The 17098-nt window shown below is 39.5% G+C and overlaps 1 protein-coding gene across 47 annotated transcripts in view; it reads left to right on the forward strand.

Moving 5' to 3' along the window:
- Window positions 1–17098, forward strand: part of PBRM1 (polybromo 1) — a 123532-nt gene that overhangs the window by 14019 nt on the left and 92415 nt on the right. For 34 of the 47 annotated variants that reach the window (XM_072650001.1, XM_072650003.1, XM_072650004.1 and 31 more), the window contains 5 exons: window positions 5268–5384; window positions 11402–11470; window positions 13141–13239; window positions 14250–14335; window positions 14941–15036. In XM_072650001.1, coding sequence (XP_072506102.1) covers window positions 5268–5384; window positions 11402–11470; window positions 13141–13239; window positions 14250–14335; window positions 14941–15036 — 467 coding nt within the window. The remainder of the gene's footprint in view (window positions 1–5267; window positions 5385–11401; window positions 11471–13140; window positions 13240–14249; window positions 14336–14940; window positions 15037–17098) is intronic. The other 13 variants (XM_072649976.1, XM_072649982.1, XM_072649968.1 and 10 more) reach the window with 1 other exon arrangement.

Raw genomic sequence — 17098 nt, forward strand, 5'->3', positions numbered from 1 at the left:
GACACTCCTAATTGGAGGGCCATTTTTCTTATATGTTGAATATTTCTGTGAGCTATGGTTTGAACTGGATGGCTTCTGAGGTCCCTCCAACCTAAGATTCTTTGGTTCTCTAATTGGTCACTGGAAGGGACCTTTGTTAAGATGACTTGAAACCCTCTTCTACAACAGAATCATCAGAGAAGCCAAATAGAATATTTCCCCATCTTCCAAAAATGTTTTAAGCTGTTCTTTCTTGAGATGAGTGTGCTACACATAAAATTGCACTAGCAGAACTTAAGATCTCTCTTCTCCCTTGGCTTCTATAAAATTGCTCTCTTGGTTCTACTTTTTGGTTCCCAAAAAAGGAGTTTTCTAGGCCATCTTCTCACTGCATACTTTTTCTTGACAATCTAATCATATCCCACAGTTTCAGTTATCTGTGTAAATTACTTCAAAATCTCTATGTCTTGTCCTGATCCATTGCTAGCTGCATCTCAGCCTGTGTATCCCTTAATCTCAAACTCAACCTGTCCTAAATAGTATTCGTTATCCTCCCTGCTCCCAGACATTTTCTGATGAGGGAATTCTCCCTATTTCCAGTTAATCAGGTTATAAGTCACCCTTGATAACTTTGCTCTCCTTCACTCCCCAGCCTCATAACTAACTAGTTGCTGAGGCTTCTCAGTGCTGCCTCCATAATATCTCTGCTGTCCATCCCCTTCCTTCTGCTTTTTACCACCACCCTTGTTTAGATATGATCATCTTTAACATGGGCTCCTGGGATACACTTCCCATTATCCTCTGTTTCTGGCCTCTTCCTCTTAAATGCATCTGCTAAAGTGACATTCTCAAGGCACGGGTCTCCGTGTTGGCCAGCAAGCATCTATTAATGTGTGCCATGCCATGCCCTGTGTAGCACACTGGGACATAAAGAAAAAGCAAAAATAGGCCCTGTCTTGTGGGACTCTCCATTTAAAAATTAAAAATAGCCATTTACTTAAGGCAAATAGATACATATTAGAGCAAATGCACAAATGATAAAGTATGTCATGAGCCGCACCAGGTCCATCTTAGGGAAGCGCCTGAAGAAGGGAAATGTGCTTAGAGTAGCTCACCTGTGCACTGTGTACAGTCTTTGTCCTTGGTCCATCCAGGAGCATCTGCACCCCACAAAACTGCTTGTTTGCTCACTTCTTGGTTGTTGCTACTCTGTAGATGGGCAAATCTGTCTCATTTGAACATAAGATTTGTAAGTTCATTCAACACAATAACCTTTTAATACGCCTTTAGAAAGTTTTTTCCCTTGGACTTGGGGTGGCTGCCTGAACTAAGGCAGACTGCCCAGCTCCCTCACACCTAACTCCAGCAAAAATAGGGAATTTCCACTAGATTGAATGATGATCAAGAAACAAAAAACTATAGTAAGAAACTTCTTCCACATGAGAACATACAGAAAGTCAGCCATTAGCTCACAGGTGATAGGAAAGGGGTCCCCAAACACAGACAAACAAACCAGTGGCCTCTCAGTGGGCCAGAGACCCCTGAAGCCTGCTGGATTCTGTGTCTGGAGGCATTGGGAGCAGAGAGCATAAACGCGGAGCAGAGTCCTTAGAAGCCCATGGAGCAACAGTGACTAGTGGGAGCTCATGACTCAGACCAGGATACCCTAGGGCTCCACAGTCCCTATTGCCCTGTTCTGAGAAAGACTAAAAACTGCATGGAAACCTCAAAGATCCTGAGGAGCAGGAACTCAGGTGACCTGGGGGGTGACAAAATAGGGCCAGAAGTGCAGTAGGGGTCCGAGCCTGTCCTGGCACAGAGCTTCCCTTCAGAACTGGAACTGGAGAGATGAATAACTCAAAGAAGACAGCGACCAGTGTCAAAAATTAATATAAATGGAGAGGTCTTCCCGAAGAAGAGGAAAATAACTTCTAAGAACTGTATGCAGAAACTAAAGGGACAAAGAAATTTTCTACATGATTACCTAGAAGAAATGAAGCAGAAGATAAAAAGTGAAATCAAAACTCTGGAGGAAAGAATTGGAAGAAGAATAAATAGCTTAAACAGCTTAGAAGAGAACGTGGTAAAACCTAACCCGAGTAATAGACAAGCTGAAAGCTAAGTGAGACCGCACAGAACTCATTAATCTCACGGGGCAGCAAAAACTATTAAAGCAAAATCAAAAGATCAAAAAATAGAAGAAATTGTAAGAAGTCTGATCTCAACAACACCTGGCCTAAAAAACAAAAGAGGGAGAGATAATTGAAGAATTATCAGACTCCATGAATATACCAGGATTTTTTTTTAAGCCAAGACACCGTATTTTAAATCATAAGTGAACACTACTTAAATCTATTAGAACTAGAGGGCAAAGGGAAGGTGGGAAGAATTGATCATCTCCTGAAAGAAATCCCGAAAGGAAAAGTTGCAAGAATTCATATCCATAATCAGAACTTCATCATCAAAGAAAAGATGCTGCAGTTTATACAGAAGTAAGCAGTCCAGGTACCAAGGAACTGCGCTCAGGATAACATAGCACATGGCAGCTTCTACCGAAAATAAGTTAAGATCTTTGACTGCAGTATTCCAAAAGGCAAAAGATCAAAGCTGATGACCAGAAATGACAAAGAAGCCAAATATAACCCTAGGGCAAAGCAACAAACTTCTAGTGGAATAGAGGCCTTTATAGCCTTTGTTATAAAAAGATCAGAGCTGAATAGGAACTTTGAAATGCGAATACAAGTCAAGAGAAACCTAGATAGGTCATTTTATTTGAGCAGTTAGAAGGGGCTATATAATGATGCTCTGCTAACATTCTAATAAGGGGAAAATAAAGAAGTTTCCCTTCACAACCATTAATGTCTTCAAAGATTATTGAAGGAGGTAAATATGAAAAACAGGAGATATTGGGGTATAGGTGATTTTTTTGTAAGGAGTTCTAAGGAGAGAAAAAGAGGAAGTATGAAAGAAATAAGGTAAGGAAGCTTCCTGTTTCTCATAATTTGTACGCATGAGAAGACAAGTATACAAATATGGAGAAAAAGGTGAGGGGAGCAAGCATTGGTTGAGCCTTACCTTTACCTGAATGAAAGGAGAATTGAACATGCACACATAAATATACGCTTTCTCAAAAAGTTTTGTGTAGAAATATATCAAACTCAATAAGAAGCAAGTGGGAATAAGAGAAGGAAAAAGGTCAAGAGGGAAAATAATCCGAGGGAGATTATAACTTCAAGCAAAAAACTTCCTGGTCCTAACAGGGAGACTCACAGGAAAAAGAGAAGTAGAACCTAAGAGGGTGCCCATCATCTGGGGACCAAATGAACAAGCTGTGGTATGTGTGTGCAATGGAATATTATTGTACCGTAAGAAATGGCAGAAGACAATGGTGGAAAATTTTGGTGAGTGTGAGCTGATACAGAGTGAAGTGAGCAGGAGCCGAACAGTTTATTCAAGAACAAATACCCTGCTCAGAAATCTTGAATGACTTCCCATTGTGTCAAGCATTTAAGCCATGTGGCTCTGTGGCTCCCACTAAATTTGCCAATCTTAGACATGTTATATTCTCTGTTCTTCACACAATCTGTATTCCAGCCAAAACGGATACTTAACGTTTTCCTGAACACAACTTGGCATCTCTTGTCTCCTTTGCCTGTGCCTAACATGTACCCTCCTTTTACCTCTGTCTTACAGAATCCTTCACTTTCTTCAAGGATCAGCCCAGGCCTTTCTTGATCCTCCCAGCTGTTAGTGCTCCTGAAATTCCCTGTCTTTTCTTATCTGTGCACATCTCTCATCCCCCAGTAAAATTTAGCAGTTTCCTTAAGGCTAGGGGCCTGCCCCCAAATACAGGCAGCATCTACCTAAATTAGATCTCTTGGAAAGGGGAAAAATACACAGAAAATAATATCCTACTACACAGGAGAGAGTAATAGCTACACTCAACATACCAATTATAGGCTGTACTCAGGCTTTATACAAGCCAGATGGAGGGGATGGAAAGAAATGATCTATACATTCAGGTTAACATGGTACACAGGTAGTTCTGTTTTGCTTTCTGTTTAAATGGAGTCGGAGGTAGACGTGGGTGAGGTACATCTAAGAGGGCTTCAGTGCACAGGAGCCAGTTGGATCCTGTGCTGAAAGGCTTAATCATGTTAGAAGCTCCTGTGCGGCCAGTCAGCTTTGGGAGGAGAAGACTACACAGAAGGAGAGCGTATAAATTTGCTAGTACGCTTTCATCCGCTGCCTTGGTCGTGATAACCAGAATATACTGAGCACCAGGCCAGGAGTCAGGAAGACCCGAGCTCAAAGCCAGCCTCCCATGCTTAGTTGTGTGACCCTGGGGAAATCCCTCTGCTTTCTAATCTGTAAAATGGGCATAATAATAGCACTTCCCTCCCAGGATGGGTATGAGGATCAGATGAAATAATCATTATAAACCGCTTAGCCAGTGCCTGGCTCATCGTAATTAAACTACTGTCCGTGTTAGCTGCCATCATCATTGTTATTACCTTCTGCAGGAAGACTTTCCCAACCCGTCTTAATTCTAGTGCTTTCCTTCTCATTTCCTGTTTATTGTGTGATCTGTTTAGAGAGACAGAGAGCTTCTTCGTAGGTATTTGCTTGTTGTCTCCCCCATTAGGTTGTGGGCTCCTTTGGGACAGGGGCTGTCTTCTGCTGCTTTTTGTGTCCCCAGTGTGTAGCACAGGACCTGGAACTAGTAGGCACTTCATACATTTCATTTCTTTTTTACTGACAAACTCCAGACTTGTGGTAAATGCAGGTAACGATCAGAATGCCGAGACGTAAGATGAAAAGGAGAAAGTCCTATTACCAGTTTTGAGAATAGATTTGGGAGTGAATTCTTCTTAGCATTCAGGATTCACAACTATCTTTGATTCATAAACAATAGATAGTAAAGGAACAGATTGTCATGAAGGTTTAATTCTTCTAGGCTTTCATTCCTTCAGAGTATGCATTTCCTTTTATCTTGGAACGGAATTTAATAAAAGGTAGATCTGTTTTAAATATGAGGCAGAGGACTTATTTACTAAAGCAATGAAAGATTTTGGTAACAAGATAGTTTCATTTATAAGGTTTTACCTGACAGAATGTGAGTATAACAGTCCTGCAGTGTATTCTCTAAACATGCATAAAAATTTGTATGTTTTGTATTGTAGAATTCGCCATGAATTAGACGTATATTTTTAGTAACTACAGAGTGCTCCAAATTTTAGATTTCTCAGCACTCACAAAGTCACTTTCATTTTGATTGTCTCTGCCAGTCTTCTCCAAGTTACCTGAAGGAGATCCTTGAGCAGCTTCTGGAAGCCATAGCCATAGCTACGAACCCATCAGGACGTCTCATAAGTGAGCTTTTTCAGAAACTTCCTTCAAAAGTGGTGAGTTGCAACTAAAGACATTTGACTTCTATGTTTACTGATACAAAAATGTAAGAATCCTACCCCATTTGGAAGTAAGAAAGAAGAAAGCATGCAGAAGAAAGCGTGGGGACAGGGTGAGAGAGAAGGTAGTTCTTCACATTTTTTTTCCCCATCACCAGGTGAGTGAGGAGTAGAAAGAAGCAACATCAAAAAAAGACCTTTCTGAGTAAGACGATGCTTCCTGAACAAGTTAGACAATTGGCGAGTGTCTGGAGCATGATGTAGAAATGCGGTGCCCTTAAGACTCCACCTCTGTGAAGTGAGCTCACCTCTAGAGGTCTGCCCCATTATACCTGAGAGCTGCAAAAATATATGTGACATCCACATTCTTATGGAAAGAATAATAAAGAAAGGGAAGATGTGCCTATTTTCCCAATTCTGGAAAGGAAGCAAGAGGATTTAAACATGCAGAGAATTTTAGGTTATTGTTTTCCTTTTGTTGTTACTATATTTTTAATGAAAATAGAAGGAAGCATTCGATAAAATGAAAAGATGACAAGGACAGAGAAGGCAATTTCTTGTTCTAGAGAACAGGAAAGGATCAGGATTGGAGGAGACACTGGATCACAGGATTTAGAGCCTGAAAAGCCTTAGAGATTATCTAGTCTAAAACCATTTGCCCCTTTTTTTTCCTCTCGTTTGTTCCTTTACCTTTGTTGGTAGTATACAGAGACCACAGCAGCTTGCCAGCTCAGAGGTTTTGACTAGGAAGTTAGGAGCCATTGGGAGTAGGATAGAACCAGGACTAAGGAGCTTGAGGAGATACAGGGACCGTTATCAGGCCAGAGCTTGGATTTAGCAAAGGCTGATGTTAGGGTCTCCTCTTACGTGGATTGTAAGACATTTGTTCATTTAATTGAATGAACCGAGATGGCACAAATAACCTCAGTTTTTATTTCTCTTTCATGTGATTGAAAAGGAATCCTAAGATCTGGGTTTTTTGTTTTTTTTAGTTTTTTTATTCATTTTGAACTTAAATACAGAAAGAAAAAAAGAATATTTCCATGTACACAGCACAACATAAAAAGAGGATTCAGTATAAAACCATAAATTACCATTTCACACTGTTTACATCAGTTTCAAAGCTACCCTGCTTTTCTGCCTTCCTTCTAAATTTTCTTTTGTTCTCTGCTGTGCACTTTTTTCTTCCCTCCCTCCCCATCCTGCCCTAGAGAAGCCTACTATTATACACAAACATATATATGTATGTATATGTGTGTGTGTGTGTGTGTGTGTGTGTGTGTGTGTATACATACTTCCGTTTATCAGTTCTTTCCCTGGAGGTGGATACCATCTTTGTTCATAGATCCTTTTATAAGTTCATTTATTTGTAATACTGGGGCAGCCAGGTGGTGCAGTGGATAGAGCACCAGTGCAGGAGTCAGGAGGACCTGAGTTCAAATCTCACCTCAGACACTTGACACTCACTAGCTGTGTGACTTTGGGCAAGTCACTTAACCCCAATTGCCTCATCCTGGGTCATCTCCAGTCATCCTGATGAATGTCTGGTCACTGGATTCAGATGGCTCTGGGGGAGAAGTGAGGCTGGTGATCTGCACAGCCCTCCCTCACTCAAGACAAAGTCAAGTGCAAGCCATGTCATCATTTCTCTGCTGGCATGGTCTTCTTTGGCAATGAAGGACAAACATATTTGTAATACTCCAAATTACTTCGTCGTTCTTAGAACAATATTGGTGTTATTGTGTACAATGTTCTCTTGTTTCTGCTCATTTCACTCTTCATAAAATCTACCAGCTCATCATTTCTTAGAGCACAGTAGTATTCCATTGCAATCCTATACCACAACTTGTTCAGCCATTCACCAATTGATGGGCATCCCCTCAATTTCTAGTTCTTTGACAGCACAAAGGAAATTGCTGTAAACACTTTAAATTCTTTTCCCTAATCATCTTGGGAAACAGACCTAATAGTGGTATTGCTGGGTCAGAAGGTATGCATAGTTTTAGACCTCTTTGGGCACAATCCCAGATTGCTCTCCAAAATGGTTGAATCAGTTCACAGTTCCACCCAACAGTGAATGTGTCCCAATTTTTCCATTTCTCCTTCTAGCCCCTTCCCCTTTTAGACAATCTGATAGGTTTAAAATAATATCTCAAAGTTGCTTTAATTTACATTTCTTCAATCAGTAATGATTCATAGCATTTTTTCATATGACCATAGTTTTGATTTTTTAAATTGAAAAACTGCCTGTTCATGTCCTTTGACCACTTACCAATTGGGGAATGACTGTCAGTCTTGCACATTTGACGAAGTTCTCTGTATATTTGAGGTATGAGACCTTTATTTGAGAAACTGTGTATAAAAAAGTTTTCCCAGTTTTCTGTTTTCCTTCTGGTCTTGACACATGAAATTATCCATTTTACACCTCATAATGCTCTCTATCTCTTGTTTATTCATAAATTGTTCTTCTATCCTTAAGTCTGATAGGTAATATGTTCCATGTTCTTTTAATTTTTTTGGTGATATCTCCCTTTGTCTCTAGGTCATGTGCCTGTTTTGACCTCATTTTGGTAAATGGTGTAAGATAATAGTCTGTGCCTATACAGTTTTCCAAGTTTCCCAATAGTTTTTATCAAATAATGAATTCTTATCCCAAAGGCTTAAAACTTTACGTTTGTCAAACACAAGGTTACTATAATTATTTGCTGCTGTGCATCCTGTGTCTACTCTGTTCCACTGATCCACCTTTTATAACAGCAAGGACCCTGACATATGCAGGAAGGCCTGCTGTACAGATTCTTAGATCTGCTTTTCTAAAAGGAAAGAAACTTTTGAGGGGTCAACAATCTACTTTGATCAAGCACATGTATCTTTCACTTAATTCAGGGAGAAAAGTCAGCACCCTGAACTTCAGAGAAAATACAGAGAAATAAAAATCAACAGACAGCTTCCAGCTGTCTGACCATAAGCAATACATACATCACAGATCAACAGACAGGTCCAACTGTCTGACAATACATACGTAGTTACTGGAGAGAGAGGGTTTTCAAAGTTGGGGGCTCCTTAGTGGCTTCCCAGAGCCTCATCTGGCATACAAACCTTGTTCCAAAAATTAAGCCCCAAAACAAAATTTCACCTCAGAGTATATATTACACTTTTCAGAGCTGGAGGGCAGGACCCTCTGACCCAGTGCCTTAGTAGAAATTAACAAAAAGTATTGAGGCCTTTAATGGGCAGGGAAGATCTTCAACTCTTATCCTCCTCTCCCCCATTAATTTTATATTACCATTACACCTTTTTGTTTCTTAGCTAGATAGTTTTGATAATTATTGCCTAATAATACAGTTTAAGATCTTGTACTGCTAAACCTCCTTCCTTTACATTTTTTTTCCATTTCTAATCTCTGTTAATTGTGTAACTTTGGGGATTTTTGTGTAACTTCAGTTTATTATTCTCACTGGGGGAACATTAAAAGATGAACAGAACTCCAGTGGGTGAAGGACAGGGAGTAGCCTAAGAGAAGACCGAGAAGGGCAAACTTGGGGTATATGGGCGGGAGCAGGGTGAAAGGCAGAAGGGATTAGCCAGAAAGGTGTCCAGTTTCCCTGGATCATAGACTCCTATGGGAAAGAACAATATGAGCCTGGAAAGGCGAGGTGGGGAGCAGGGGGTGAAATTATGGGACTTCAGATGTCAGGCAGAGGTTTGAACTTGGCTTAGTAAGAATTAGGTGGCAGCCATGGGAAAATCGAAGTTGAGTAGAAGAGTAGCATGACCCAATCTGTACATAAGAAAGATTAATCAATGGTCTCATGAATTGAAAGGTGGAAAGAGTGGAGATGGAAAAACCTTTTAGGAAGCTCTTGTTGCAGTCCTGGCAGGTGGTAATGAGGGCCTCTGTCCTAGGATGGGAACCAATGGAAACAGAGGAAGGAATGAATTCAAGAGTTAGAGTTGGCAGGATGGTTACTGATGAGATATAAGAGAAGAGATGAGTCCAGGATAACAGACTTGGGAACCCAAGTCAATGGAGTACCACAGAAAGAGTCAGTACTTGTTTATTAAATGCTCACCTTGTGCTAAGTGCTACAGACAGAAAGGCAAAAAAAACCCAGTCTCTGCTGTCAAAGAGCCTACAGTCTAATGGGGGAGGCAACGTGCAAATGACTCCTTACACACAAAATAAACTGGAGATAATAAATGGGGGAAGTGAGGGATCTCTGGGGTGCCATGGGGGATTAAGGAAGTCTTTTGTAGAAGGTAGGATTTGAATTGGGACTTGAAGAAATGAAGAGAAGCCAGGAGGTGGAAATACACTGGAAGAGCCTTACAGACAGCTGGTGAAAACACCCAGATATGGCATATGGGCTTTCTTGTTTGAATAAGAGCAGAGTTTAGTGTCTCTTGTGGGGGAGGAGGAGTATGGTGTAAGAGGCCCATAAAGGCAGGAGGGGGTCAGATAATGAAGGACTTTAAACTCCAAACAAAGGAAAGTAAAATTAGAAGCGGGTTGAGATGGAATGTTAAAGTGGCCTGTTTTTGACATGTTGAGTTTGAGGTGTTTATGACAGATACAGATTGGAATTCATTTGGACAGGTATGTTAGCTAAAGCCATAAGAATAAACTCATCAAAGGGTGAGTGTACAGAGTGAAAGAGGGCCAAGGGGGCCCCTAGGAGAGCACTCATATTAAGGGAGTAGAAAGGAAATAAACCAGTGAAAAGGACAGAAATAGACATTCATTTCTATGGCATTATTTTTTGGGGGTTTTTTAGTGCCTTTGACCTATAGAAGATAGTGCTTGAAGATAAACCAAAAACCTATCTGTTCTGGGAATCAAACAATGAGCTCTACTAACAGTCAACATTTGTCAGATATTTGTTGGGCACAGATCTATGAGAAGGCATCCCAGGGAGGACTCTGCTTCTGGCAGAGAAGATAGACAAAGACCTGCAAGAGGAGATGATCATAGAACTTTAGAAGGTCCTTAATAGTCATTAAGTGCAGTCTTTTCATTTTAAAATGAAGAGACAGACTCAGCCCGGTAAAGCCAACTATATCTCTTCTGGTTAGCTCACCCCTGGGCCTGGAGCATAGGCATGCCAGCCCTCTGGCTCAGTGCCCTTCCCACCCCATCTCCAGCTTCTGCTAGGAGCCTGGAGATCCCCAGAACAGGTATAGTGGGAGCTGTGAGGCAGAGAGATCACCTCCAGGTCTTGTCCATGGGGCTCATGGCTTGGAACTCTGTTTTCTTCTCTAGCTTCCCTTTTTGCTTTTTGGTCCAAATCTGTGATTTCATCAGGTAAAGAATTCCTGACTTGGAAACTCCCTCCACTGCAACTTAACTGAATCTTGGACTTAGAGTTGTCTTAGGCGTCAGAGGCAGGATTTGAACCCAAATCTTCCTGACTTCTTAAGGTTGACCCTTTTTGATATGTTTTAAATATACCTCCTCACCTGTTATCATTAGAGTGATCAGGACCACGTAAGCTGTAACACTGGCTTCCTCTTTTCATCAAAAACGCTTAATTCATCATAAAACTAACAGAAGGCCTTTTTTACCTTTCCTAAGGATTCAGATTTTTAAGAAATCCATTTTACTCACAGTATAGCAGAAAAAGAATGTGTCCTTGTTTCTAGAATTTCACCCATTTATCTCCTTGCGTGGATGATTTGTGTTGTTGTATTTTAAGTTCTCTGATTCTTTGAATTTGGGATAAAAAGAATTTAACTTATACTACTCTCAGGAGCATCTCCACATTCCACACTTGCGCAGTGTTGTGTGATGGGTATTTTATAGAGTATGTTAAATTCTCTCAATTTTTTGCAGGCCATCCAAAATCTTGGACATGCCCATAGGCCGCAGGTTATGCAGGCCTGCTTTATAGCTTCAGATGGAATGCTAGTGTGCCTTCTGGATCAAAAGGAAACAAATACTCATTTGGCCTTGTGGAATAATGCTTTCTTAACTGACTGCCTGAAGCTTAATGGAATATGTTTGTTTTGTTTTCCAGCAATATCCTGACTATTATGCAATAATTAAGGAGCCTATTGATCTTAAGACTATTGCTCAGAAGATCCAGGTATGAAGAGATCTGTCTAGTAGATCTATGAGTAGGTCTGCCCAGGGACTTGTGGATAGGTTGAGGGAAAGGCTTAGAAAACACAAGTCACTTCTTAAAAACAGATTTAGAAGCAAATGTTTCTATGATGTATGGCTTATATGATGTAAACAAATAAGACTAATGTTAACTGATGACAGCTTTGGAGGAAGTAATATCTACTTTCTGCTTCTCCAGAGAATAGGACTTTCTCATTGGCAGAAAATAAAACATATCACAGACATGTCTGATTTAAAAAATTCATTTCTGTTATGTCTATGCAGTTGGCTAATATTTATTAATAAAATCAGTTAGTTTTGAATTATTTGGGAGCACAAAAATTTTCACAGTATTTTAAAATACTGCCCTACTTACTATGTCATCAACAGCCAATGCCTGATCTTGAGAAGAATGCAATCTCCCTATCCCTAATCCTGTATTTCTAACATTCATAGGAGATGTTTTTTCATGACCTGATAAAATTGGCTTATAACTTGAAGCATAAAATTTAATTTCTCACAGGTTGTCCCATATCCATTTAGTCATCAAGTCCTGATGTTTCATCCTTCCAGACATTTCTTAGATTTTCTGTTTCTGTTGCCATGTTAATCCAGGTTCTCGTCACCTTACACCTGAATTATTGTATATCTCTCTAACTCCAGATTCTTTACAGTCCATCCTATGTACTGCTGGGCTGATCTTTCTAAAATACACCTTGCACCATGTCCACTCTGCTATTCAAGAATCAAGAATGGCTCCCTGGTATGATGAAAAGAGCAGTGAATTTAGATTCAGAGGACTTGGGTTTAGATCTCAGCTTTACACATGACCTTAGTGAATGATTGAACCTTTCTGAGCATCAGTTTCCTCCTCTGTAAATTGGAGGTAAAATAATTTTACTACCCACCACAAAAAAGTGGTTATGAGGATTAAATGAGATGAGTGTGGAAAGCATTTTGTAAATCATAAAGTGCTGTACAGATGTAAGCTTGTAGTATTGTTATTATTACAATTACATACTTAATCCAGCATGGAGATGACTCTGAGTTTCCGAAGACATGTTAGTGAAGCACATACTCTTGGTGAGGAGCTGAAAAAATTTCAAGTATACCCATGAGGATAAAATAGGTATCTGTTGTCCAAGACCTAGCCAGCTAAGTTTGGTATGGCTCCCTTTGAGAAGTTTGATTCCCAGGTAATACATTTTTTTAGCCTAGCTACTCTTGAAACACACTGACAAAGATATAGAGGTGCCATGGTAGTCTGGCTCTTTAACACCTTATTGTCGAGGTACAGCCTTGGTCTCCTCTTGTCTCTAGAAGAAGCCCTATCCGTTCTTGCCTTTGCTTATGAGTGTGCTCCCCTTTGCCTGTTTCCTGCCCTTTTTTTTTTTTGACAAAACAACCAATCTGCACATTGCTTCATATTGTCTAAACTCTGTATCATGTTTTGCTTTAAGTGGTTAAAAATTTGCTTAATTGCCCATAATAATAAGTTAAAAAAAAGATTAATGATTACATGTTAGTTATTGGAACTTTTTTTTAAAGATTTGAGCCTCCACTAAAGTTTTAAAATATGTAGATAACTTAATTGATTCAAAATTTCTTAATAGCTTTCTCTAATATTTATTGCCTGTTTTGTTTTTTTAATAGAATGGGAGTTATAAAAGTATCCATGCAATGGCAAAGGATATAGATCTCCTAGCTAAAAATGCCAAAACCTACAATGAACCTGGGTCTCAAGTATTCAAGGTTAGTTTCTAACAGGTGGTTGGGGTTTGGAGGGGTCTTTTTTGCCCCTTTCTGACTTTCATGTTATTAAGTAAGCTGTAATTGTTTTAAAAAGTTCACATAGCATGCTTTTAATGTGAGTTATCTTGGCTCCTTGGTTTGAAGTTAGTAAAAGTAGCAAAGGAAGGCGGGAAGCATTGAATTTAGGGTCAAGAGAGACATAGGTACATGTCTTGGGTATGATCATAGTAAGGTGAGTGTGGGCAAGCCCCTGAAGCTCTTTGAGCCCTTTGTAGATTCATTCCAGATTAATGACAGTTCATTTGGAATTGGCGAAAGTGTCTGTCAGCAAAGCACAGCAAAGAGAAATTTTGGGTAAAACCTCCAGTCTTGAAGATGCTGATCATGACACCTCCCATTCTTGTTGGAAAACAAATGACGCTAATTTTTAAAAGACACACACACAAAAAGCTCTCCAAAGTTGAATCAAGTTAGAGCCATGAGCTTCTTTTCTTTGGTCCTATGGTGTCTTTATTGAGGCATTTTTATAGTCTTATTTTTAGAATTACTTACTTGTTACCGTAGCTAATAGAAAATTCGTATTCTTATTCTTTTACGAAAAGAGTTTTGTTGATGCATTTGTCTTTATATTATCATCATTTCCCACTTCCCTTCCTCCAAACCAAACCTTCCCTTGTAACAAAGAAAAACAAAAGTGTCTGATTCAGGTCTGGTGTAGACCTGCAGTGAGGAAGAGCTGTGTTCAAATCCAGCCTTAGATACTAGCTCTGTGACCCTGACCAAGTCACTTGGCCTGCTTAGCTCCTGAATCAGCGACAGCTTTGTGGAGGCTTGGGGAGGTAGAGGAGGGAATCAGGTGGCCTTGTAAAAACAGTGAGGAGCATAAGTTTGTGTGTGACTTGGAAGACTGTTCTTCATATAGCATGTGCTGTAGAAGGAAGAATAAGACTTTGTTTTACCTTATAAAAATTTCATCCCCTTACTAAACCAAGTAATTTTTATTTTAACAGGATGCAAATTCGATTAAAAAAATATTTCATTTGAAAAAGGCAGAAATTGAACATGTTGAAATGGCCAAGTCAAGCCTTCGAATAAGGTGGGTAAAAAGTTTTTCTCAGACTATGGGGTCTAAATGAGTCTTAGGTTTTTATAATGTGGTATATTTATTTTTCAGGAAGATTAATATAGTTTTTTTTCCCTAAAAAAACAGTATTCACATTTCATTTCATAATTATGAAATTAATCATGGGATTTGGATGGAGTTCCATAAATAACTTACCCACAGTCCTTTCTTCTACAGAGACATTATTATAATTCAATGAGAGTTCTACCCCTGACACTCAGTATCTTTCCAGTGACACCTCCCATGACTCTCTATGTCCATCACCATCTCTTTATAATCTTTTGGGGGGGAAAGGCTTCTAGCAGAAAGATTGCCACCACATTATTAACCCATTCCTGTAGGTAGAAAGAATTGATCCTGACTCATCTGTTCACTAGTTTGGTAAGCTCAGGCAGCTCAATCTGTTTCCTCATCTATACAATGAGAAAATTGACGTACATTGTCTCCAAGGGCCTTTGTGGCTCCAAGTCCTGGGTTCCTCTTGTCACTGCTTCCTGACTTCTTGTTTGCTGAGTGTCATGATTTCTTTACTGTATCCGTTGGGACTTGGGCCTCTCAGCTGTCTCATTTCTGAACAGGACTCCATCCAATTTGGCTGCAGCCAAGCTGACAGGTTCTTCACAGGGTAAGGGCAGCCTTAGTGAAGAAAGAAATCCTACCAGCAAATATTATCGGTAAGAGAAATAATTGAGCATTGCACATTGGTTGCCAAATCTCAATAGCTTTGCCTGATACTAATTTGAAGTAGGGTCATTACTGCTGTTAGAACTTTCTGAGAATACACATAGAGGTTCCTTTCAGAGCGTGTAGCACTACATAGAAATAGCAGCAGCAAAGGAACTGCATGCTGTGTAATTGTGACCAACCTTGACTCCATTGAAGCATCAAGAGATGGCACCTCCCTCTGTTTCATTGTAGAGGTTGGTAACTCGGTGTATGGAGTGCTGCATATATTGTCGAACATTGTTAATGTGTTGGTGGGGCTTGCTCTACTGTTTTTTCTTTTCCATTTTTTTAATCTTAGTTACAAGGGATGGCTAACTGAGTAGGAGAAGGGCAGAAATATATTCATAAAAGAATGATATATAAAAGCAAAGTAGATAGTACTACATAAGTATAAAAAATATTACTAATCCTCCCACAGTTTAAATGCTGGCTTCCCAGAAAACATTGAGGTAGCATGATTAGAAGACTAGATTAGATTGGACTTTTAGTTTAAGATTTTTATGATAAAGGCCTTTGGGCTTTTAATTACTCTCCATCATTGATATTGTCATTTTTCTGTAGTTGGAATTGTCTGACTCTTCATGACCCTATTTGGGGTTTGCTTGGCAAAGATACCAGAGTGGTTTGCCATTTCTTTCTCCAGCCCATTTTACAGATGAGAAAACTGAGACAAACAGGGTTAAGTGACTTGGCCAGGGTCACACAGCTAGTAAATGTCTGAGACCAGATTTGAACTCAGTAAAATGAGTTCTTGGCTCCAGCCTTCTCACTCACTGTGCCACCAAACTGTCCTTCATTGATATTGCAAAGCTGAAATCTGTTTGCTTTAAATTAGCAGCAAGTTACCACTGTGTACTGCAGGTATCTCTGGAAGAAATTTATTATATACTTCATAATTTTATTTTATTTCTTGTAATCCTTTAATCTGTAGCTGAGGATATTTCTTTGATACCCTCATTTCAGTCAAAAGAATTGCTATTTGTTAAAATTAACAAATTATAAGCTTTTTTAAAAGTGTATTATTTACAAGCTTAATTAAGATGAACAGAAGATTATCTGTTTCAAATCCTTTGCTTCCTAATCCATCACTAATTGAATTTTTCTTAATGAGTCAACAAATATTAAGCACCTACTGTGTTCCTACAGAAATATAAGTAACAAAAAAAGGGAAACAGTCCTTACAATATGCTTACATTTTAATGGGGGAAAACAAGTCCATATAGAGATATATACAGCATGAATATAAAGCTGATAAAAACATTTCAGAGTAATTCAGTATCAGTTAGTTTGGGAGAAAAGGTCCCAGCACTTGGAGAGATCAGGAAATGCTTCATGCAAACCAAATGGGAGCTTTGGAAAGCATATTTTTTACAGGTCTAAGCACACAAAGAGAGAATATCTTTCATGAAGACCTTAAACCTTCGTTCATTAAGACTCATATTTGAACCGTATCTTGAAGCAAAAGCCTGTCTCCTGTTTCTTGTTACTGTATTCTTTGGGTCAGCATGATTCAACACCAATAAATGCCATGTCTTCTTGATTATTTTCTCAAGCACCAATGATTGTGCTCTGTTTTGGAGGGTTTCTTTTTCCTTTGGTCTACACCTGTTATTTCATAAGTGTGAGAAATTCCCTGTGCAGATCTGCATTGTTCTCTCCACGTAGTCTGAGAGAGTTGCCTTCAGCACTTGCCCAGAGTTGCTATGTGTCAGTGAAAGGACTTAAATCTAAGCCTTCCTGCCTACGAGTTCAGTCCTCTATCCATTACAAATGATACCTCTTAGAAATATTTATCTTATATTTTGAATTGTGTTGTTGTGTTCGTCCTTCTTTCTTGAAGAGGACTGTAACATCAAGATGGTGACGTGACTTTTGAGTGAGGAAGGACTGTGCGAGGTCACCAGCCTCACTTTCTCCTCCTGAGCCTTCTGGGTCCAGTGCCTGATAGTCATCATGATGACTGGAGATTGCCCAGAATGCAATAGAAGACATTGTGTCTCTTGTGCCCAG

Source organism: Notamacropus eugenii, chromosome 1, assembly GCF_028372415.1.
Source record: "Notamacropus eugenii isolate mMacEug1 chromosome 1, mMacEug1.pri_v2, whole genome shotgun sequence".
Lineage (NCBI taxonomy): Eukaryota > Metazoa > Chordata > Mammalia > Diprotodontia > Macropodidae > Notamacropus > Notamacropus eugenii.